At 37.2% G+C, this 23,518-nt stretch overlaps 1 protein-coding gene across 1 annotated transcript in view; it reads left to right on the forward strand.

Moving 5' to 3' along the window:
- The window catches only part of LOC125344151 (vascular endothelial growth factor receptor kdr-like), a 206,469-nt gene extending 192,997 nt beyond the window's left edge, over nt 1-13,472 (forward strand). Inside the window, exons 29-31 of the mRNA XM_048336761.1 lie at nt 2,767-2,848; nt 7,225-7,325; nt 11,851-13,472. Of these exons, the coding sequence (XP_048192718.1) occupies nt 2,767-2,848; nt 7,225-7,325; nt 11,851-12,052 (385 nt within the window). The 3' untranslated portion in view covers nt 12,053-13,472. The remainder of the gene's footprint in view (nt 1-2,766; nt 2,849-7,224; nt 7,326-11,850) is intronic.
- The last annotated feature ends 10,046 nt before the right edge of the window (nt 13,473-23,518 follow it).

The raw sequence follows: 23,518 nt of genomic DNA on the forward strand, positions 1-23,518 counted from the left end.
AGCTGGTACAAGTAATGGACTCTATGAGTCTATAGAAGTGACAGGATACTAAGGTGTCCTTCTTACCTTTTTTCCTGCAGGGAGAAATCCCTTCTGGTTGTGAGCTGACTCTGACTTAGAGGGAGACATGATAGAGCCAAAGCCTTTCCTTCCATTCTCTATATGGTAAAACTCAGTTTCAGCGCTCCACACACAGTGAAGTGCCAGACTTTGAAGTCAGGCCCCACTTTACCACACGAACCCCACTTTACCACGTGAACCTGAGATAAGCAGCAGGCCCTGTGAGCAAACCCAGGACAAGCTTATTAGGGCCCAGTCGGTCAAGAACCCTAACCACTGGGAATGCTTAACTCTAACTGTCCCCAGAATGCCAAGAGCCCTGAGCCAATCAGATTTGTACCTGTGTCCTAATCTTGCTTGCTTGAACACCTGATTGTTGTAACTTTGTTTTTTGCCTTTATAAGCCCTGTGTAATCGCAGCTCGGGGCTTCCTCCTAACCTCCGCTGTGTCGGTGGGTAGGACGAGGCCCAAGTTGCAGCTCACTTGAATAAAGCCTTGCCTTGCTTTTGCATTTCAGAAGGTCTTGGTGGCCTTTTTGGTGGTCGTTTCGCGACTTGGCACAACATCTAGCATGATAATACTCTCATGCTCTCCTTTTAAAAAATTGTTATTGTTAAGTTGATATCCAGAGGGGTTGCAGTTGTATGAATCAGGTAATAAGTAATGAGTACAGTTCTTTTGGAACTATGTCTCACCTTCTGTCGCTCTCTCCCAGTTTTTCCCCTACTGTCCTCACCCACAGATGTACAGTTCATTTTCCACATATTGTCTAATGAGTTCCTCTGTTGTATTTGTTTATCCTTGTTCTTTTTCTGTGCCCTCTTTTACTCTCCAAAATACAAACAAACAAAAAGAAAAAAGGAAAAGAAAATAAAGCAGCAACAGTGGAAACTAAAAAATATCTCATTTCCCTTTCTTTGGGTTAATTTCACAGAATATTATTTTATATGATCATATGAACATAGGTATTGAGCCTTTGTCAAACACTTTTATGCATATCCTCCTTTGGCCTCAGTGTGTGAATGTTTAGATTCCTATATAACTTATTATGTCCCAGTGTGCGTGTGTGCATATACATATGTATGCATATATATATACACACACACATATGTATGTATGTATAATTCAGTATGTTTACTTGTAGATTAATAGGCATATTCTAGTTACCACAAATGAGGGAAGCCATGCAGCCTGTTTTTCTTTGGCTGTGGCTTGGTTTCATTAATATTTTTTCCAAGTCCTTCCATTTCCTTATGAATGGTACAATAACATTCTTTCTGTTAGATGAGTAGAATTCCATTGTGTATATATGGTACATTTCCTTGATCAGTTCATCCAATGAGGGGCATCTGGGTTGATTCCATATCTTGGCTATGATAAACAATGCTACATTTAACATGGTTGTCCTGGTAGCTTTAGTGTGGCCTGGTTTCTGATCCATTGGATAAATGCCATTGGATAAATTCCTGGGTCATAGGGAAGCTGTATGTTTAGTCTTTCAAGGAAGCTTAATATTGCTTTCTAGTTTTCATTCCCACCAACAGTGTAATAGAGTTCTCTTTTGGCCACATCCCCACTGCCATTTGTTGTTAGTTTTCCTGATAACGGCCATTGTAAATGGAATGAGGTGGAATCTCAATGTTGTTTTGCATTTCTTTTTTGGCCAGAGACATTGAACATTTCTTCATGTGTCTATTGGCCATTCTTATTTCTTCTTCAGGGAACTCTCTCTTTAAGTCTTTAGCCAACTTGCTGATGGGGTTGTTGCTTCTTTGAGGATTTGTTTTTGGGGGTTTAATTTTTTTTGAGCTCTAAGAATATTTTAGATATGATGCCCCTTGTCTGATGCATAGCTAGTAAAGATTTTCTCCCATTCTGTGAACATTCTATTTGTCTTCCTAGCTATGTCCTTTCCATGCAGAAACTCTTCAGTTTGATATAATCCTCTTTATCCAGTCTTTCTTTGATTTATTGTGATTCTGAACAAAGAGGAAGTTTTGACCCATGCTTAGAAGGCCTAGGGTTTCCCCTAACTCTTCCTGTCATATTTTCACAGTATCTGGCCTTACGTTAAAGCTTTTGGTCAATTTAGAGTTGATTCTGGAGCAAGGTGATATGAATATCTAGCTTCAGTTTTCTATACATAGGTAGCCAATTTTGCCAGCACCATTTGTTGAAAAGGCTGTCTTTCTTCCAACCTGTGTTTTTGGCTCCCTTATCAAATACTAGGTGGATGTATGTTTGTATGCATATTTTTGGGCCTTCTGTTGTATTCCACTGGTTCTCAGGCCTATTCTTGTACCAGTGCTAAGCTGTTTTTATTACTACTGTTTTGAAATACAGCCTATGGTTTGGTATTGATATTCCTCTAGCACTGTTTTTCATGCTAAGGATCATTGTTCCTATTCTGGATCTTTAATATTCCATATGAATTTTTAGATTGATTTACCTATTTCTTTGAAGAGAGTTGTGATTTTGATGTGGATTGATTGAATCTGTATCCTTTACTTTGATAAAATGTTGTGTGCTTTGGTCTCTTTTTAGGAGAGAATGGGTATTACATAACCTGTAGTTGGTCATCTTGCCAATGTCCAAGATGACATAATTGTGATTTGCCATTAAAAATAATGTTGATGAAATAAAATTTAAAGTTATAATGTTAATAATAAGGCACAAAGTTAAACTCTTATTTTTCTCCACAACAGCATTGATCCCCTGAAGGAATCACTAATTTGGTCATTTGATGAAGTAGAGGTATCCAAGGAACAGAAAGAAGCTGTGTTTGAGGTTAGTGATGTTTGAATTCAAGCCTTGCAACTCGACAAGAACAAATTAAAAATTACCAAGAGAAAAAATTTTAATGCAGGTCCTGGGTGCCTAGCTACCTTATCCCTTTTGGAGCTGTTATGAATGGGTTTGTGTTTCTAATTTCTTTTTCAACATGTTTATTACTGGTATATAGAATGGATCACTGATTTTTATGCTGATTTTATACGTTGCTACATTGCTAAGAGTATGAGATCTCAGTTTTGTGGCAGAGTCTTTAGACTAGTAATCTAGTGAAACTACTCATGAAGTCAGTTTGCGAGCCTTCAAAGTAAGAATAACCTACAGTCCAGCAATTACCACTATTGGGCATTTATCTGAAGGAATGCAAGCCAGGATATAATGGAGGCATCTGCATACCCATATTTACAATTGTCAAGTGATGGAAAGACCCTACATGTCCTACACATGATAAATGAACTGATAAGATATGGTTCATATATTTAATGGAATATTATTCAGCCACAGAGAAGAATGAAATCTTATCATTTTTAGGGAAAAGGATAGACCTGGAAAATGTTGCATTAAGCGAAATAAGCCAGGCTCAGAAGGATTAAGGCTGAATACTCTCTCATAATTGGATATTAGACCTAAAATATAAACATGAGTATAAACACATATATTTACATTTACATTATATTTACATGATCCACAAATTAAAACATGGTATTTGTAAGACACCATGATCAAACCTCCTTACATAATCAACATGCAGTTTAGTAAAAAGAACACTAGAAAGCTGAAATTTGTCTGGGCTGGGTATAGGTACCAGTGAGAGTATATAGGTGAATGGATAGGAAGAAAGAGTCTGAATATGGTTATAATAACCTACGTATATGCATGAAAATGGAACAAAGAAGTTAATGAGATTAGTTTGGGAAGAGGGAGGAGGTAGAAGAGAGGAGTGAAGGGGTGAATGTTCAAGATGGATTGTAGGGAAAAATAGAAATACTACAGGTTTAATTTTACAACCAACTGATACTAATTTTAAAAACAACCTTAGATCTTTGAGATGTAGATAATTTCTCTCCCACTTAAAATTTTAAAATAAACTAGAAATAAAATCATATGCATTTGCTTGAGTAGATTTGGTTGACAGAAAAAGGGAAAGGATTGTAAAGTATAAAGATACTAATGATGGAATTGAAGTATCTGATTGAATTTTTTATTCTAACAGGTATAAGGGAATGCTTTCATCATGCCATATAGTGAACTCCCTATTTATTATGTTTGTAAAAGTACTGAGCTTGTTTTGAAGCATCACATCAAGTTAGAATCGAGTAAATAAAGCCATGTCTTCATAAATATGTTGGTTTTTTTTTTTTTACAGAATAATGATTTGAAAAAAAAACAGACAGGATAAAGTAAACAGTGTTTATTTTTTAAAGTATAGCATGGAACAGATATAGAATGTATGTCTTCTGCATAAGTGATTTAAGCCATACTTCTTGTGTTTAGGAAGTCTTTAGATTATTTTAAAAGTTGCCCCTTTTATTTCATACTCATTATATTTGATGAAATAGAAGCAGAGCAGAAATTCTTCACACTTAGTTTTATATACTCACACACATAGATACTTAAACTGAAATGAAATGGTCAGATATCAAGGGGGAGTAGCATTTATGATAACAAGTTGTATTTAAAAGTGAAACTAAAAGGAAACCACAAGTTTTTATTTAGCAAAATCCTAAGTTGGCATGAAGTTAAAATGCCAACCAGATTTAAGACAGAAGTTAAAGCTAATTTAACAGAATAGTGAGAGTACCAGCAGTTAGTACATTCTCAGTGCTTTACAGTTACTGAGTCTTTTCATATTGTTTTCAAAAATACTCTTGGTGGAAGAAAAGGTAGGGAGTACTATTCATCTTTCATAGATGACAAATTTTAGTCTTAGGGGGAAAATGGTTATGATTTCCCAGCTAAATAATGTAAAATACAGGCTCCAAACTAGTTAAGCTGGAATTGTCTTGTATATGCTCACAAGAATCAATTGTGATCAAGGTTTTTTAAGCTTCACACTTAGTGACATCATTCCAGTATGTTAAATTTTTTCAGGGTGGGACTATTTATATTTATAGAAATGAGTAACTATAATGAATTAAGTCATTTGTTTTAGAAAGCTAGTTTTTGAACACTTACCAATATAACTAATTTCTGCTATATCTTAGTGCCTCTACTAATGGCTGTCTAGATGGATATATACATTTGAGACCTATGATCTTATTCCTAAACTGATAGTTTAACTCTGTTCTGAGCCTAAGCCCTGAGGATAGTGAGATTTAGGATCACACACCCAAGTAGATTATTTCATCTTCATTTAATAATGAGAAAGTAAAAATAATTAAACCCTCAAAATTTATAGACTTAGTGACAAATTCATGTAGTGGTCAAGAGTAGAACCTTAGTGTTTTATTATAACTTTATTGCTAAGTAGTTGTACAAAAGGGTTTCAATTCAGCATGTCAGTTTGTGAGTATAACGCGTCCTGATCTCTGTCACCCCATCCATCATTCTCTCCCATCTCTCAGAATTCAACCCATCTTCTCAATTTCCCTAATTTCATTTCACTTGTATGCATTGAATAGTATGACTATTATTCCACCTTTGTCTTTTGATTCACCTACACTATTCCCTTAGCCTCAGCTCCCAGACACTTCCAATGCCAGATTCCTGGTATTTATTTTGTTAGACTATAAGTTACTTGTTCAAAAGTTTCCCCTGGGGGCTGGGAATATGGCCTAGTGGCAAGAGTGCTTGCCTCGTATACATGAGGCCCTGAGTTCGATTCCTCAGCACCACATATACATAAAATGGCCAGAAGAGGCGCTGTGGCTCAAGTGGCAGAATGCTAGCCTTGAGCAAAAAGAAGCCAGGGACAGTGCTTAGGCCCTGAGTTCACGGCCCAGGACTGGCCAAAAAAAAAAAAAGTTTCCCCTGCATATATCATACTTATGTTATTATGTTTGGGCACATGTGCATATGAGCCTCTATATGTTACTAGATTGTTCTGAGACCTCATATTGTCTGTTTACTAATAAGTGAGCTCTATTAAATAGTGTATAGGCTAGTCTATCACAATTAAAAGGTCTCCTAAAAGATAAGGACTCAGAAAGCACAGATTTTTTTTTACCATGTAGTCCAGAGATACAGGGCTATTCTACAGTTGACAATGAATCAGCTCTAGCAGGAAGTGTTTTCTTCTGTATTGTATGTTGCACTATCCCCTTAAGCTTAGGGGCTTGTTCTTGTTAATGCGGTTAAAACACAGACCTGAGAGACATAGGAATAATGGAATTGAAGGAAAAGCAGTTTCCCAGAAGTGATACTGAAGTTACATACTTCACTTGATCCCATATTCAGTTGCTAGGGTATAATTCCAAAGCCATGTAACTTCAAGAGAAGCTGTGAAATAGTCTAGCCTGCAACTGTGTGGGCTGTGTGCACAGATAAAATGTTGGCTAACCAGCACAACTATGTTCATCACAGCACAATTTGTTATCACTAAAATATGGAACCAACCCAGATGCCCCTCAGTAATGAGTGGATCAAGAAAATGTGATACATATACACAATGGAATTCTTTGCCTCTATCAGAAAGAATGAAATTGCCCCATTCATAAGGAAATGGAAGGACCTGGAAAAAATCACACTAAGTGAAGTGATTCAGACCCTAAGAAACATAGACTCTATGGTTTCCCTCATTGGGAATAATTAGTACACATCTAGGATAGTTCTAGGAGAAGATCACAATAGCTCAATAGCTATGTCCATATAAACGCATAAGATGATGGTAAGTTAAATGAACTTCGAGTTATGGAAACAAGTGGTATATCGTTGTAATTTTCAACATGCCATGTGAAATCATGTCCTTTTTCTTTTGTATTTATTTCCTGTGGTTTTACCCCTGATATCACTGTAACTGATGTTAGTAGCCTGGATATTGTATACACGTGTATTGGAACTAAGGAAGGGAAAGGGAATACCAAAATCGAAAGACAAAGGATAAAAAGACAAATCAATGCAATAGCAATACGTACAAACTATTTGGTGGAAACCAACTGTACAACTCATGGGGGGAGAGGGAAATGGGGATGAGGAGGTGGGGGAAAATGAGGGAGGCGGTAATAAATTGGATAAGAAATGTACTCACTGTCTTTCTTATGTATGAAAGTGTAACCCCTCTGTACTTCACTTGGACAATAAAGAAAAAAATGTTGGGCTAGTTGTATATTATTAAAAGGAGAGTAGGCTGAATCACTATAGCCTTCAATAACCTCTCAGATGCCTGATTTGATGGCCCAAACTGTATATTATTTTCTTCACCTTTTTCTATCCAGGACAGTGAAGCAGACTATGTCACTACTCCTCATTGGGATGAAGTCAATAGCAAGAAGTGCTTGGAAATCCACTCCTGGACATGTGGGAACCTGACTTTACCGTAAGTACTGTGTTCAGTGAGAGAGGCACAAATCTGATCTAAACATATAGTATCAGTAAAATGTATTTTCTTTCTATAAGCAGTCAGGATATGGAGTATGAGGTATGAGGCAACTTTCCAGACAATCACCAAAAGGCACATACTTGTTCATCATCACAAAAGTCAGCATGTTTTCAAAACATTCTAACTTTATTTGGAACTGGTCAGAAGACAGATTGACCAAGTTTAGAGTCAAGGGTATTGTGATGAAATGACTCTCACCTATTTATCCCAGTCTCTCATTGCTATAATTGTCTCATGTGCTAGAAACTGAGAATACAGAAAAAATAATACACAATCCTTATACTTCAGGAACATAAATTCTGTGTTATAATACTGTGGTTTTTTATTGTAGCTTTTTCCAGCCTGAGTCTTTTGATGTGCAGAAGCATTTTAATTTGATATATTGCCATTTGTGCATTCTTACTTTCATGTCCTGAGCAATTAGGGTGCCATTTGGAAAATAGTGATCTATGTCTGTATCTTCAAGTGTTTCCACTCTGTTTTCCTGTAGTAGTTTTGAAGTTCATGTCTTCTATTAAGATCTTTGATTTATTTAGAATAAATATTTTCAGAAATGAGACACAGTATTCTAATGTCAGTCTTTTACATGTGCTATCTAACACTATATATTGAAGAGATTGTCTTTTTCCCATTTTATGTTTTTGGTTTGTCAAAAGTCAGATCTTTCTCCCTGTGTGGGTGTAATCTCTGGGCTCCTATAGCTATGAAATTTCCTTTAGTCACTGACTTTGCTGTGTCCTCAAAATTCTGGCAAATTGTATTTTCTTTTTAATCCAGGAATTTTTTTATTACACTCTCATATTTCTTTGATGATCCTCAGGTAGACAATTTAAGAAATTTCACCTGAGTTTTTCTGTAGTTATTCTTGTGATCTCTCACTTTTATTCAATAGTTGTCAGAGAGGATACATAAGTTATTTCAATTTTTGACTTTTTGGATTTATATATCTATTGTGCATAAGATGCATGGACTACTGAGAAGAGTGCTCTGTGGGTTTTGAGTGAAATGCTCTGTAGGTGTCTGGTCAGTCCATTTGATCTGTTGTGTCATCTAATTCTGAAGCTCCTTATTGAATTTTTTTGTCTAGAGAATTATTTACTGATGGAAATAGGTATTAAAGTCACCCACTATTCAACTATTATTTATGCTTACATGTTTATTAGTGTTTGTTTTATGTAGTCTGTTTCACTTACCTTTATTTATTTATTTTTATATTTTTCATGTTTTTTCTTTCTTTTTTTTTTCAGTTGTGAGGCTTGAACCCAGGGCCTGGGCACTGTCCTTGAGCTCTTTTGCTCGAGGGGTAGTGCTTTTTACCATTTAGAACCATAACTTTACTTCCAGTTTTTTGTTTTGTTTTGTTTTTTTTGCCAGTCGTGGGGCTTGAACTCAGGGCCTGAGCACTGTCCTTGGCTCCTCCTCCTCCCCCTCCCCCTCCCCCTTTTTGGTTCTAGCACTCTACAACTTGAGACACAGCACCACTTCTGGCTTTTTCTATATATGTGGTGCTGAGGAATCAAACCCAGGGTAATATGAGGCGAGCACTTTACCACTAGGCCATATTCCGAGCCCCCTTCACTTTCAGTTTTTGAGTGGTTAACTAGAGATAAGAATCTCATGGGGAATTTTCTGCCTGGACTGGCTTTGAACCATAATCGTCAGATCTCTCAGCCTCCCGAGTAGCTAAGATTACAGGCGTGAGCAACTAGTCCCCAGCTTCATACATTTTTGTTGTTATTATAAAGGTAAAGTACAGAGGAGTTAAAGTTAGATAAGTCAGAGAAAGAGTGCATTTCTTTTTCAATAATGATGCCCCTTCCCTCACTCCCAGTTTTTCTCTCCCATCCTCACCCACAAGTTGTGTAGTTCTCCTTTTCAACAGTATCTAGTGAGTACCACTGATGCGTAAATATTATTTTATATGATCAGATAGACATAGCTATTGCACTTTTGTGTTCCTCTCCTAAGAATAACCTCCTTTGCTCTCACTCTATGTGAATGCCTAGAGACATGTGTATTTTATCATATACTAGGATATTTTTGCCAGTTCTGAGGCTTGAACTCAGGGCCTGAGCACTGTCCCTCCCTGGCTTCTTTTTGCTCAAGGCTAGCACTCTACCACTTGAGCCACAGCACCCCTTCTCGCTTTTGCTATATATGTGGTGCTGAGGAATCGAACCCAGGGCTTCATGTATATGAGGCAAGCACTCAACCACTAGGCCATATTCCCAGACCTCCAGCATGTTTTTTTTTTAAACCAATCAGTGTTTTCTTGCAGATTTTTTTTTCTGCCGGTCCTAGGGCTTGAACTTAGGGCCTGGGCGCTGTCGAGTCTCTTTGAGCTCAAGGCGTGTATTCTAGCAAAGTGCCACAAGGAGCCTCAGTGCCACTTCAGCTTTTTCTGAGTAGTTTATTGGAAATAGGAGTCTGGTGGACTTTTCTGACAGGGCTGGCTTCAAACTGCAATCCTCAGATCTCAGCTTCCTGAATAACTAAGATTAGAGGCATGAGACACTGGTGCCCAGCTTTACTAGTAGATTTATGGACACATTCTAGCTACCACAAATGCTGGAAAAGCGCACAACCTGTCTTTCTCTGACTCTGGTTTACTTTGCTTAATATATTTTTCCAAGTTTTTCCATTTCACTTATCTTTATTTTTTAATATAATTTAATTTTATTGTAAGGATGACATACAGAGAGCTTATAGTTGCATGACTAAGGTAATGAGTACATATATTTTCAAATAGTTTTACGCCCTCCCTCGTTTTTCTTCCACTTTCCCTCCTCCCTGCCCCACAAGTTGTGAAGTTCATTTCCAACTTAGCATCTTGTGAGTATCACTGTTGCACTGGTTCACCCTTTCTCCTTTGTCTCACCATTTTGTGATTACCCTTCTTTTCTCCACATAAGACACAGGGGCCTGGGAATATGACCTAGTGGCAAGAGTGCTTGCCTGGTATACATGAAGTTCTGGGTTCGATTCCTTAGCACCACATATATAGAAAAAAAAGCCAGACGTGGAGCTGTGGCTCAAGTGGCAGAGTGCTAGCCTTGAGCAGAAAGAAGCCAGGGACAGAGCTCAGGCCCTGAGTCCAAGCCCCAGGGCTGGCAAAAAATACAAAAAAATAAAAAAATAAAATAAAATAAAATAAGACTCAGATTCTGGCAAAAAAAAGACACAGGGTACCAAACTAAAAAAAAAATACAGTAAAAACGGGATAAAATAAAGGAAACAGAAAAAAGAAAAGAAATAACTTCACACAGTACATAAAAAACAAAATCAGAAATAAAAACAAAACAACCCTCTTGTTTCCATATTTTGGAGTTCATTTCAATTAGTATCATTTTATATTGTCATATGTACATAACTATTGAGCTATTGTGGTTCTCTTCTAGGGCTATCCTTGACATATAGAAATTATTACAAATGGAGCCTGTGTTTCTTTGGGTCTGGCTTACTTCACTTAATATGATTTTTTTCCAAGTCTTTTTATTTCCTTGCTAATGGGCCAATGGATAAAAAAATGTGGTATATGTCCACAATGGAATTCTATGCTTCCATCAGGAAGAATCATTTATCTTTAATGTCATATTCTTTATCTCTTTTGGTCAACTTTAGATTGATATTGCAAATAGGCATATACCTCCTGCTTGCTTTTAGACCCTATTTTCTGGGGGTCTATCTATATCTACCGTGTGTGAAAAGCAAAGGACATATTAGAGAACATATTCAGTATATATACATGTTGTGCAGTAGATGATCAGTACTTGTTAGCTAACAATAGGACTATCCTCATTATGAAATGGAAATAAAAAGGCCATGGCATGGGACCCCTCTGAAAATTCTTTGTCCATTTAGGAAAATCGGGATTCATAATATCTTAAGATTTCAGAGCTAAATGAAGTTTTTGAGACAATTCATAGTAAGCACATTATGATATAGACAAGGAAGATGTAGAACAGAGAAAGAGATTTCTTCCAAATCAAAAAATCCCACTTACATGAAGTTGAAATTGGTATACAAGTCAGTGATTTCAAGGCATAGGTTATAAGTGTTGGAGTGATGTCTAAGATTATCCCATCCAACCATGTGCCCTCTTACTCACATAACTGGGAGGAAACTGAAGCCTATCAAGGTGGCGTGGCTATTTCAATGTCACCAGGAGCTTGAAGCAGTGGTAGCAAGTATACATATACTTTATGGTAAATGACCTTAGTAATTTTCTTCAATAAAATCAGAAAATGCCTTCTAGAATAAAGCACAATTCCTGTTTCCTTTATGACAGTGTATGTATGCATGCACTAAACTGTGGTTTCCCTAAGGGAAGTCACTGATTTTTCAAAAGAAGAATCAGATTTCCTCCATATTTATTCTTTGGTACCTGTGCAACTAAAGGACACCTTCTTGTTTCCAAAACCATGAGTTCTAAGTTAAGCATGTTTTTCCTTCCCTTGACCAGCCTGAAAGGTATCAGCAAGAGCAAGGAGTCCCTTCTGATGGAGACTGAACTGGATCTTGTAAAGTATAACTTGGCCCCTGTGCTTGAAGATGAAGAGCAGATGGAAGACAGTGCGCTCCTGCCTCTGGATCCCACCCTTGAGTGCCATAGTCCACCTCCTGACTATAATCTTGTGGTCCACTGCAGCACTCTGCCCATGTAACTCACTACCAGGTCCCTTCCTTTGCCATCCTTTTGCATGTCACTCCATTTCCTTCTAACAATCAGTTCTTTACATATCTATGTCATGTTAACAACACTATTAAATTGACACTGAAGAAGGGGAGAAACCATTATTTTGGCAAATTATCTCTGTTCCTTACACTTTGGAAAGGGACATAGCTGGTCCAAGTCTGGCTCTGAGACCTGACAAAGACAAAAGCAAATTCAGTCTCAATTTTCTTGCCACTAAACAGCTATCAAACCACTCACATATGTCCAGCCCCATTAGCTCTGTATGTGGTCCTCACTAACCTATCCATTATTCTTTTATAAAGGATACTAGAGCGAATGATCTCTGGCTTCTTTTCAAAGACCTACATATTCTCCTGTTACATAGATAGTGAACCAACCAACATTCCATCATTTTGTTCACATATTCTTTCCATATCCCACTGTGGGTATTATCTAACTATTCTTTCTTTGTTTACTAGTATTTTGTCTTAACTTACCCTTTTCGTTTTGGATTATAACCTTATATAGCCAAATATGTATATATACAAACATTTTGTTTCTAATTTGTTATCAGAAACCAACAATGATGTATGAATCTGGTAGCCTTTCTATATGCAGAACAACATTTCTCATGAAGGGTGAAAAATAATTTCTAACAATAATTGGAATACAGCAATAACCATTAGATTCTTGCTGGCTGACCCTGTCACCTCTACAAGTCTTAGTGTAAGACTCCAAGCCAATAAGCCATGAAACCCTTCATCTCTCGCTTACTCTTCCTTTCCCAAAAAGGGGTCTATCAATCTCTGGATGCCATTTCAACCTAGTTGTAAAGTACTCCCTCCCAAACAGGATGTTGTTATGAAATGCAGCAACCAAAACCACTTGCCCCAGTAAGCAGCTAAGCGAAAGCAATGGGAAGAATAGAATTCCCCTCTTTGACCTCTGCTTCAAATAGAAAATTTCTAGTACCCTTTTCAGAAGAAAAGGGAAATCCCATCCTCCTGTTTCTGACAGATGATGCTGCCACATTGAGAAAAATGGGGAGAGGAATCCTTGGCTGACCAGTAGATAAAGGTCAGGGTGAAGAATACAAGTATTCATAAAATTCCCAGTTCAGCAAAGTAATCCTACCATATAAAAGGCTACTATCTCTCATATCTCACTTCCTTTGTGGATTATGATCTTACTGGTCTAAAACCGTTACAGCAAAAGCCTGAAAACCAAGGTTTGCAAATAAAGCACAAAATCAAACACAACCCCTACACAGCAGAGCTTCAACTTAGATATTTCTTTACCTAGCTGAAAAATATACACCAAAAAAACAGTTCCTCTGTAAATTGTATCTTATTATACAATCAAATTCATGTATTGTATTTTAAATAAAGAAGTCTGTATGTATTTCACACAGAAGCATTTTCTCTCTACATGTATTTGGTACACATTTTTTTCCCCTTTTTTTAGCATGAGGCCTGAACTCAAGGCCTAGGCACTGTCCCTGAGCACTTTTACTGAAGGCTAGCACTCTACCACCTTGAAGCACAGCACCAACTCTGGTTTTCTGGATAAGTGGATATAAGAGTTGCACAGACTTTCCTGCCCAGGCTGGATTTGAACTGTGATCCTCAGATCTCAGCTTCCTGGGAAGCTTGTATTACAGATGTGAACCACCAACACCTGGCCACAGTATGTTTTTGGAAGTTTGAACTGCTATTCCATCCTGGTAATCTTTTTTCATATGAGACCATTTTATAAACATGGAATGTAAAATTGCCAACTTTGAAGAAGACCACAGGTCCATATTATTTTACATAAGTGTGAAGGCTGAAGGAGTGACCTGATTGACCTTTAGTATGCCTTGGATCCATAACACTCTTAGTGCCCTGAGGCAATTGAGACTGATCCTGAAATAAGTCTGTCACTGTGTACTTGGCAATCAGGGTTAATAGTTTGCCATAGTTTATCTTGCACCAAGGTATCTTTATTGAGATGAGCAACTTAGGTATTTTTTTTTTTGGTTTTTGTTTTTGTCCTGGTACTGGGGCTTGAACTTGGGACCTTGCATTCTTGTTTAGCTTTTTTGCTCAAGGCTTTCATTCTACTAGTTGAACCATACTGCCATTGGTTAATGGTTTCTGGTTAATGGTAACTAATCGGTGGCTAATGTTAACTGGTTAATGGGACGTAAGAATCTCCTGAAGTTTTCTGCCCAAGTTGGCATTGAACTATGATATTCAGATGTCAGGCTCTTTGAGTAGCTAGGAACACAGGTATAAGTGCCTGGTGCCTCACTGGGGGCTATGTTTTTGTGTAAAATCAAGTACAGAAGTTTCCCAGAATATCCAAATAAGAAATAAATAACAAAATTGATTTGACAAGAGGAAGAATATGGGAACAGTCCCAAGCAGTAAGTAACAAAAATTAGGAACAGCAAATATTTAAAGCATAGATTTTGAGAAATTATGCAGATAGCAAATTTCTATTGTCATAAGATAGTGTAAGTTCAGTAGGAAAAACAAAACGAGACAACCTGGTATCTTATAATCACATGTAAGAGCCTTCTAAGAAACCATCAGACAACCTGAACCTTGAAAGACTTACAACCGTTCTAAGACTTGGTCCTTAAATACTTGAGTTCCAGCATTAGGAGAGAAATGTTAATTGAGTTTTTCTTTGTACAACCATCAGAAATGAACAGTTGTACCTACTTGATTCCAAACACTGCTTAGCTTTGGAATAAAGGGATAAGAAATATAAAGCCCTTGTCTTAGAAGATCTCAAAGTTAGTTGTCAATTACAGAGATTTTAAAAGTTTTAAAGTTGTACAATTACGTGTACTAATGAGGATGATGAGTAGTCACATACTGTGGGTGAGAGAAATACATCAGAACGACCACTGAGGAGAGCAGCATTCTACCGTTACTTAGTAAAATATGAGGTATTATATGCTCAACCCAGCAATTGTTTCCTGTGAGGAAGCATTTTATATACATTACAACATTTATGCTAAAAATCTCATTGATACCATCATGAAGGCTTTCAATTACATTTGTAACGTGCTTTCCCTAAAGTGTCTTGTAGGTCAAAATGTATTCATTATATTATACTTTAGGCCTTTATGACTGAAATTCTACAGTGGTTTATTGAGAACAAACAGTATCTTCTTTTTTGTGTGTGTACTGGTCCTGGTGCTTGAACTCAAAGGCTTAGGCACTTTCCCTGAGCTTTTGTGCTCAAGGCTAGTACTCTGGTAATTAAGCTACAGCTCCACTAATGACTTTTTGTGGTGCTTCCTTAGAGATAAGAGTCTCACAGAGTTTCCTGTCTGAGCTGAATCAGACCACTCAGATCTCATGAGGTCTCAGATCTCAGTCTCTTAAGGAGCTAAGATTATAGGCATGAGCCACCTGCACCTGGTTAAACAGTATGTTCTTAGTTAAGGGAAAACCAGAGAATCTATCTAGGATCTTCTGATCTTGATCTATGTAGATCAGATGATCCTACATAAAGTATCATATGACTTGGGTCAATAAGCATGGAGAAAAGTTTTGGGGGAAATAGGGGGAGCAGATGAATGGAGAGAGGAAAGTTGAACAAATGAACCATGTAACTTGATGGTAGGGATTGGAGGGAGAAAATGGGAGAGAATGCTGGAAGGGTGGCTGTTGGGCCTGGGTAACTGCAGCTGTAGTCAGGACATGGGGGATGCAAGGCGAGTGAACCAATGCATACTTTATTTCAAGAGGGCCAGGGTTTATATAGGGTTAGAAATCAATTTCACAACTACAAGGGAAAAATCAATACAGCATGATATCTGTTTCAAATACAAAAGTGGAGGAAGTTACTACTGTGAGGGAAGGAACTCAATACAAATGCTTTTCCTATTACAGGAGGTAGTGACTACAAAGATTGTTGATATCAAAGCAAGGAACTATAACCAGTCGAGGCAGAACTATAATTATCTCCTAGCTACTATCTCCTCAAGGCTAAACAACTTCGATCTTGACTTCCCCCATTGACTTGTGAAGAGACTTCCCTAATCTACAGTGAGAATCTAACACTAAAGGCAGCTGGTGAAGCAAGTCTCCTCAGGGAGACTCTAAGCGGTGGGGAAGGGAGATTCTCACAACAAATGGTGGCTTCCATTAGCCCGCAAACACAAAGGAACTCCTTACTGGGAATGTGTTCCCAAGGGCCTATTAGTGTGCTAATGAGGCATTGGAGTAACCTTGCAGGGACTAAGTCTTCCACTGGTTAGAGACTTTAATTCTCCAACAGGTGGCATTGACCAACAAGCATTTTACTCATAACCTCATTTATGGAATTGTACCCTGTTTGTAGAGCTACGTCATCATCATCATCATCATCATCATCATCATCATCTAAAAAAGAGGAGTCAGCATTAGTTACGTAGTACTGAAAGTTCAGATGGCAATGTACATGAGAGTAAAAGTCGCACATACAAGGCCCTGTTACTGTGTAATACTCTGCATGAGAAGCCTACCTTTTGGCTACAGAAAATCACAAAGCAAGTTTGACATTTGGATTACCTTGACAGTATGGGAGAGTAGCTACAATAACCAATCCCTAAAACACTCATGGATTTTTTTTTTATTACTTGCGAACCAAAAATGACATGGGAGTTAGTGGCCTAAATTAGTAGACTATGAATCAAGGCTAATCAAATCCTAATATTAGGTCCATTGATAGTAAGTGGGAGATAGGTAGGAAGCAGAAAAAAGTGGCCAGGCAGTTTGCATTTGAAGAGAGATAAAATTTTCTGAGGTCTCAGAAAGGAGAAATCAGTAGTAACTGGAGTTGAGAAGCAGTAAGAATGATAGAGAGAATATTGAAAGGGGTGACACTGATTAAGATATATTATATTCACAAACTGCTTTGTTAAATCAGAACTTCTTAGTGTAACTACTTACAGAAAAATGAGAGGTGAGTAGGATTTATATTGCATTGTTTCTGTCTTAACTGTCACAAAACACCATGGAAAATATTTTAGGACTGTTCCCACATTGCAGATGAGGAGTGGAAACAATTTTACCTAAGACCATACATCTAAGTTTGAAAACTGGGTCATGTTGTATCTATGCTTCCCACTGCATTATGGGAGTTCTTCCTTCAAATAGAGGGCACAAAAGATAGGGTGGGAGAAATAAAGTCAGAGACAACTGTAGTTCACAGAGTTTATTCCCTTTTAATATTCCTCAAACCTGGAGTAGTGGTGTGATTTGACCTAGTCCCATGGGTGAAGGATTTCGCCTGTCTCCTCCCCTCCTCCTAAACTTTATCTAAACAAACTTTTCCAAGATCTTTTTTAAAACTAAACTTTGAGCCAAATCCTTTTATCTTTTCTCTCACAAAGAAATGGCATACTGGCATGTTCAATACAAATAGAAGTCAACTACATAATCCATGAGCAACATAAAAACTACTATCCTACATTTGTGGTTCATATTGTAATCTCAGGGAATCTGGAGAAAGAGGATATGATGTTTCTGAGTCCCACCAATCCCTCTGCTAAGAAAACCTTGTGTCCTGTGATCTGGCGTAACTTCCTGTCTTATCTGTCTTTATACCCAAGACAGCTTACTCTATAGATCTCACTAATCCCTTACTATGTGTCACAGAACCAGGTTTCTTATTGTGATCCAGTATGATGGTTTCTGCAATATGGAAATAAAACATTACTGTCTACATCATGGGATTATTGTAAGACTTATGATAGGACTTTCAGAACAGAGATTGCCTAATGATGTGTTCATTATTAGTAGCAACAATAATTATTTTTATAATTATTATTGTTAGTACTTCTTTCTCCCCTTCAAAAGTGTTCTCTCTCTCAATAGAGTCTGTATGTATGCATATCCAGATACACAGAGTATATGTATATGTCTATATCCATATATATATATATATATATATATATATATATATACATCCATATATGTTATATGTTGACTTGTATAAGTCTATATACTCTTTTAACTGTTCCATGTAAGGAAAATTTGTGCATTCCTGTTTGACAGGGGATTTGTACAGAGCTTAGTTGAGTGACACAGTTTAACTCAAATGAAGAATCAAATTTTCCATCCTTCTCATTTCTGCGGCCATTTTTCTTCAAACTCTGATGTGGACACAACTACCCGCTGTTGCACATAAACACACACATATACTTCCTTTCCTTTTCTTTTTTGTTGGTCCTGAGGCTTGAACTCAATGAGTACTGTCCCTCTTTGTGCTCAAGTCTAGTACTCTACCAATTGGGCCACATCACCACTTCCAGCCTTCTCTGAATGGTTTATTGGAGATAAGAGTCTCATGGACATTTCTGCCTGGGTTGGCTTTGAACTGCATCCTCAGATCTCACCCTCCTGAGTAGCTAGGATTATAGGCATGAGATACTTTTGATATGTGAAAAATCTATTGTTAACTTTGCCATGCTATAACTTGATGTGCACAGAAACATGGTTGTTTTCACAGAACTAGTAAACAGAGTAAGATTTGGATCAATTTTGTAGACTATCCTTATATGGGTCAGAAAAAGAATGGTGGTTATAAGAAATTGTACAGATCCTGAATCCATACTGACCTACTTTTCAACTTTAACCTTTGATAAATTAGCTATTCTTGCCCTCAGGTTTTCCATTGGTGATAACAGTAATAGAAGAACCATATAGATGTGCTCAGTACTGAAAAATGTAGCTACAGAAACATCCATGAGGTTCTGTCTCCACAGAGGAAAGCTGCACGAAGTGGTATGCCCCTGTGATCTCAGAAATGATGTGAAACCTAAAGTAGGGAGATTGATATCTTGGTGGGAAGGTAGCTCTATCCTAAAAAATAACTTGTAAAGAATAGGGCAGGAAGTATGACTCAATGGTATCATATCAGCCTCACATTGTCCCTGAGCTTCTTTTGCTCAAGGCTAGTGCTCTAATACTTTGAGCCAATATGCCAAGAGTAGTTTACTGGAGATAAGAATCTCACAGGCAGGGGGCGGGGGGTATGAGGGACAAGGTAAAAAACAGTACAAGAAATGTATCCAATGTCTAACGTATGAAACTGTAACCTCTCTGTACATCAGTTTGATAATAAAAATTTGAAAAATAAAATAAAATAAATATATCACCAAAGACAATTTAAATAAAGATCAAAATTCCTTTTAATATAGAAATTTAAAATATTTTGGAAACAATATATTTTCGTCAGAATGTATAGATTTTGACATTGAATATAATAGACTTCATTGTAACTTTACTTTTATATGGATCACAACATTTTATACTAAATAGTGTAACTACTAAATTGGATAAGGAATGTCCTCACTGCCTTACCTATGAAACTATAACCCCTCTGTACATCCCCTTGACAATAAGGAACTGAAAGAAAAGATTAAAAAACATTTTTTTATTGTTTTGAGAGAGAAGGGAGAGGGGACTAGACAGTTATTGTTGAAATTACACAGAGGATTTTGATTACAACTGTAGAGAGAAGAGTAAGAACTGCTAATTATTATACTTCTTTGGATAAACAAGGGCAAATAATTTAATGATTTTAGGATTTTAACGGAAAGATATTTTGTTTTTAAATAAACACTTCACTTTGAATTATTAGAACAAGGCCTGTGTATATATCATCTTATTGCTGATATTTTATTAATGGAGTTTGTTATGTATTTGTGTCTTCATTCATCCGAGTTCTGTATGTCCATATATTATTGGAGTATCTCATTTCTGTCCATTAACCAAATTGTCATCTTTCACTAGGCAACGTTATTAGAAATACGGGATGAAAAAGAAAGTAGAACTGAACCTCCACAACTTCATAGTTTTGATTTCATTGCTGTGTTGCTTTGGGAACTGGCCAGGGGTGTCTCCTGTCTGCCTTATTTTCCTGGTGCTTCTGACACTGTACAAGTTCTGAAGAGCACATCTTTGACCACCCATGAAATATCCATGCTCTATGAGTTTGAATGGTCTGGAATTGACACGCTGGACAGGCACACATATCCACTGGAAATTTACAGAGTTATGTGCTTCCCAACACAATGAAGAATGCCTTTAACATGAACTCATGTATTAGGAAAAAAAAACCCTGCAAAACAAAATCTGGATTTGATATAAACTGACTGTGGAACTTCATCTTTTTTTTTTTCATCTTTTGTTTTTATGTTTAACTCCAATATAGAGCACAGTCAGTGACTAAAGCAATGATTAGTATTTGTGTTGCAGGCTCAAGAGGAGAGGAAGAGACTGTCTTGAGGAGATGTTAAATTCCCTCCTACATGATGGAGTTAATAACATCCAGTTCTCAAGAGAACTCGAGTCAGAAGGTTGATACAGTGGGTGAGAGAGAACTCATTCGTCATCATAACGCTTCCTTCCAAGTGCAATTGCAATTGCGCTGTTTGTCAGCTTCACTTACACTGACCATAGGGAACCCGGGATAAGAGGAGAGTTTGGAAAGAACACACAAAAAAAGGGTCTTCCTTTGCCCCCACTCCCACGGGAAGCTGAACGCAGGGAACACACTTACTTAGCTGCAGGTACACAGTGTTCACCAAGTAGAGAACCCTTATATTCAGTATTTGGGTTAAGACAAGCTTCCAGACAGAAGCATTTTGTTAAATGCTCAACAACCAGCAGTCTCTGGGAAAGATGTCCCTGATGATGATAGTAACCAAGTCCACAGTGCCATCAGACTCACCCAGGCTGATTTTATGGTGTCAATACAATCACATTAATGAGCACACAGTTGGAAATATGTGTGAGTCATCAGCTCTCACCAACCTTGCAAACCTGCTGAAAACGCCATGCATAAGAAGCTATTTTAATTATTATTTTAACTTTACCTTGCTTTCTTTGTAGGTTTTTCTTAATTAGAGACCAGAATTAGTAAGAGAGCTACTAATTACTATTCTCCTTCAAATGCCAAAATACCTGTGAACTGTATCTTTCTGTGGTCCATCAAGATCACTTGGCAAATAAAAATAAGTTTGATTTTGTGAGAGTATGCAGGTATTCCATATACATATATAATATGGGTACATACAATAAACACAATGCCGATAAAACAATATTACATATATGTAGCACAATATTTTCAGTCTATATTCCCTGAGGAATAAAAATGTTAAGTTCTCTTAATTTTTAAACTCAAATATTTCCACCAAATGTATTTAGATATTTTTTTTCTGCTTGAAGAAGCCTTCATGTATGAAAGGGCATTGATCAAATTGATAAATATGCATAAGTTTAGTATGGAATGTATGTGTGTATCAACTAAGATATGTAATTATATATAATTACCCTGGGTTTTATGTGTTGATATTTATCCTAAGAAAATGGTTTACTCTTGAGAGACAACACTCAAAACCAAAGTAATGAAGTTAATGAAGTAAAGAAGTCCATACAGGACCTAAGAAATGACATGGAAATCATCAGGAAAGACCAGTCAGAAGGAAAAGAGATTCGAAATCAAGTAGCTAGCCTACAGTCCCGACTAATTGAAGCAGAGGATCGAATCTCAGGAGCTGAAGATTCCTTAGATTCTATGGAGAAAGATCAAAAATCAATACAAATCCAGTCCAAGCAACAAAACAGATCGCTACAGGAGATTCAAGACACAATCAGGAAGCCCAATTTAAGGATAATAGGTATTGAGGAAAACTTGGAGAAAGAGGTTAATGGGATAGGCAACCTATTTAACAGAATATTAGCTGAGAACTTCCCAAACATCCAGAAGGAAAGGCCTATACAGATACAAGAAGCATTTAGAACCCCAAATCGACCAGACCAGAATAGGACTTCCCACCGACATATTGTGATCAAAACAGCTTCAGCAGAGTGCAAGGAAAAAATACTCAAAGCTGTTAGGGCAAAGAAAACAATCACATATAAAGGAAAAGCAATGAGAATTAACCCAGACTTCTCAGCAGAGACCATGAAAGCAAGGAGAGCCTGGAATGAAGTATACCAAACTCTAAATAAAAATAACTACCAACCAAGAATTCTGTACCCCGCCAAACTCTCCTTCATAGCCGAAGGTCAAATAAAAGTCTTCCACAATAAGGAAAAACTGAAACAATATATCTCCACCAAACCAGCTTTACACAAAATCCTTAAAGATGTACTATACAGGGAAAATAATCAAGATCCCAACACAGACAGAGAAATGAACCCTAATTAGTAAACACTAGATCAAGAAATGGGAAGACACAGCTTTAAACAAGATAGTGATAATGAAAGGAACAAACGATCACCTCTCAATCCTAACTGTCAACATTAATGGACTTAATTCTCCAATCAAACGACATAGGCTCATAACTTGGATCAAAAATCAAGATCCATCTTTCTGCTGCCTCCAAGAGACACATCTATCCAGCAAAAGTAAACATCTTCTAAAAGTGAAAGGCTGGAAACAAATCTATCAAGCAAATGGCCCCCATAAGCAGGCTGGAGTTGCAATCCTAGTATCAGACAAAATTGACTTCAAATTAAAAAAGGTAAGAAGAGACAAAGAAGGTTACTACATACTAGTAAAAGGATCTCTCCAACAGGAAGAAATAACCATCCTAAATATCTACACGCCAAATGCAGGAGCACCCAAATTCATCAAACAAACACTACTGGCTCTAAAAACATTCATAGACCCAAACACAATGATAGTGGGGGACTTTAACACTCCACTATCACCTCTGGACAGATCAACACGCCAAAAACTGAACAAAGAAACCACAGAACTAAACAATTGCATAGACCAACTAGACTTAATCGACATCTACAGAATATTCCACCCAGCAAGGACAGAATACACATTCTTTTCGGCAGCACATGGAACATTCTCCAAAATAGATCACATCTTAGGGCACAAAGAAAATCTGTACAAATTCAGAAGTATCAAAATCATTCCCTGCATTCTTTCAGACCACAATGGAATAAAATTAGAGCTCAACTCATTCAGCCACCACAGAAAATCCCACAATTCATGGAGACTAAAGAACACACTGCTGAACCATCAGTGGATCATTGAAGAAATTAAAACAGAAATTCAAATGTTTATGGACTTCAACCAAGTTGAGGACACAACGTACCAGCTCCTTTGGGACACAGCAAAGGCAGTACTCAGAGGAAAATTTATATCTCTGAGTACATACATCAACAAACTGGAGAAACAGCAACTCAGTAATTTAAGGAAGCACCTTAATTTTCTGGAGAGAGAACAGCAAGCCAAACCCCAAGTCAATAGACGGAAGCAAATAATTAAAATCAAATCAGAATTAAATCAATTAGAGACGAAAAAAACCATTGAAAGAATCAACAAAACAAAGAGTTGGTTCTTTGAAAAAATCAACAAGATAGACAGACCCCTGGCAAACCTGACCAAAGAACGAAGGCAGCACACTCAAATAAACAAGATAAGAGATGAAACAGGTAGCATCACC

Source organism: Perognathus longimembris, chromosome 28 (assembly GCF_023159225.1).
Source record: "Perognathus longimembris pacificus isolate PPM17 chromosome 28, ASM2315922v1, whole genome shotgun sequence".
NCBI lineage: Eukaryota > Metazoa > Chordata > Mammalia > Rodentia > Heteromyidae > Perognathus > Perognathus longimembris.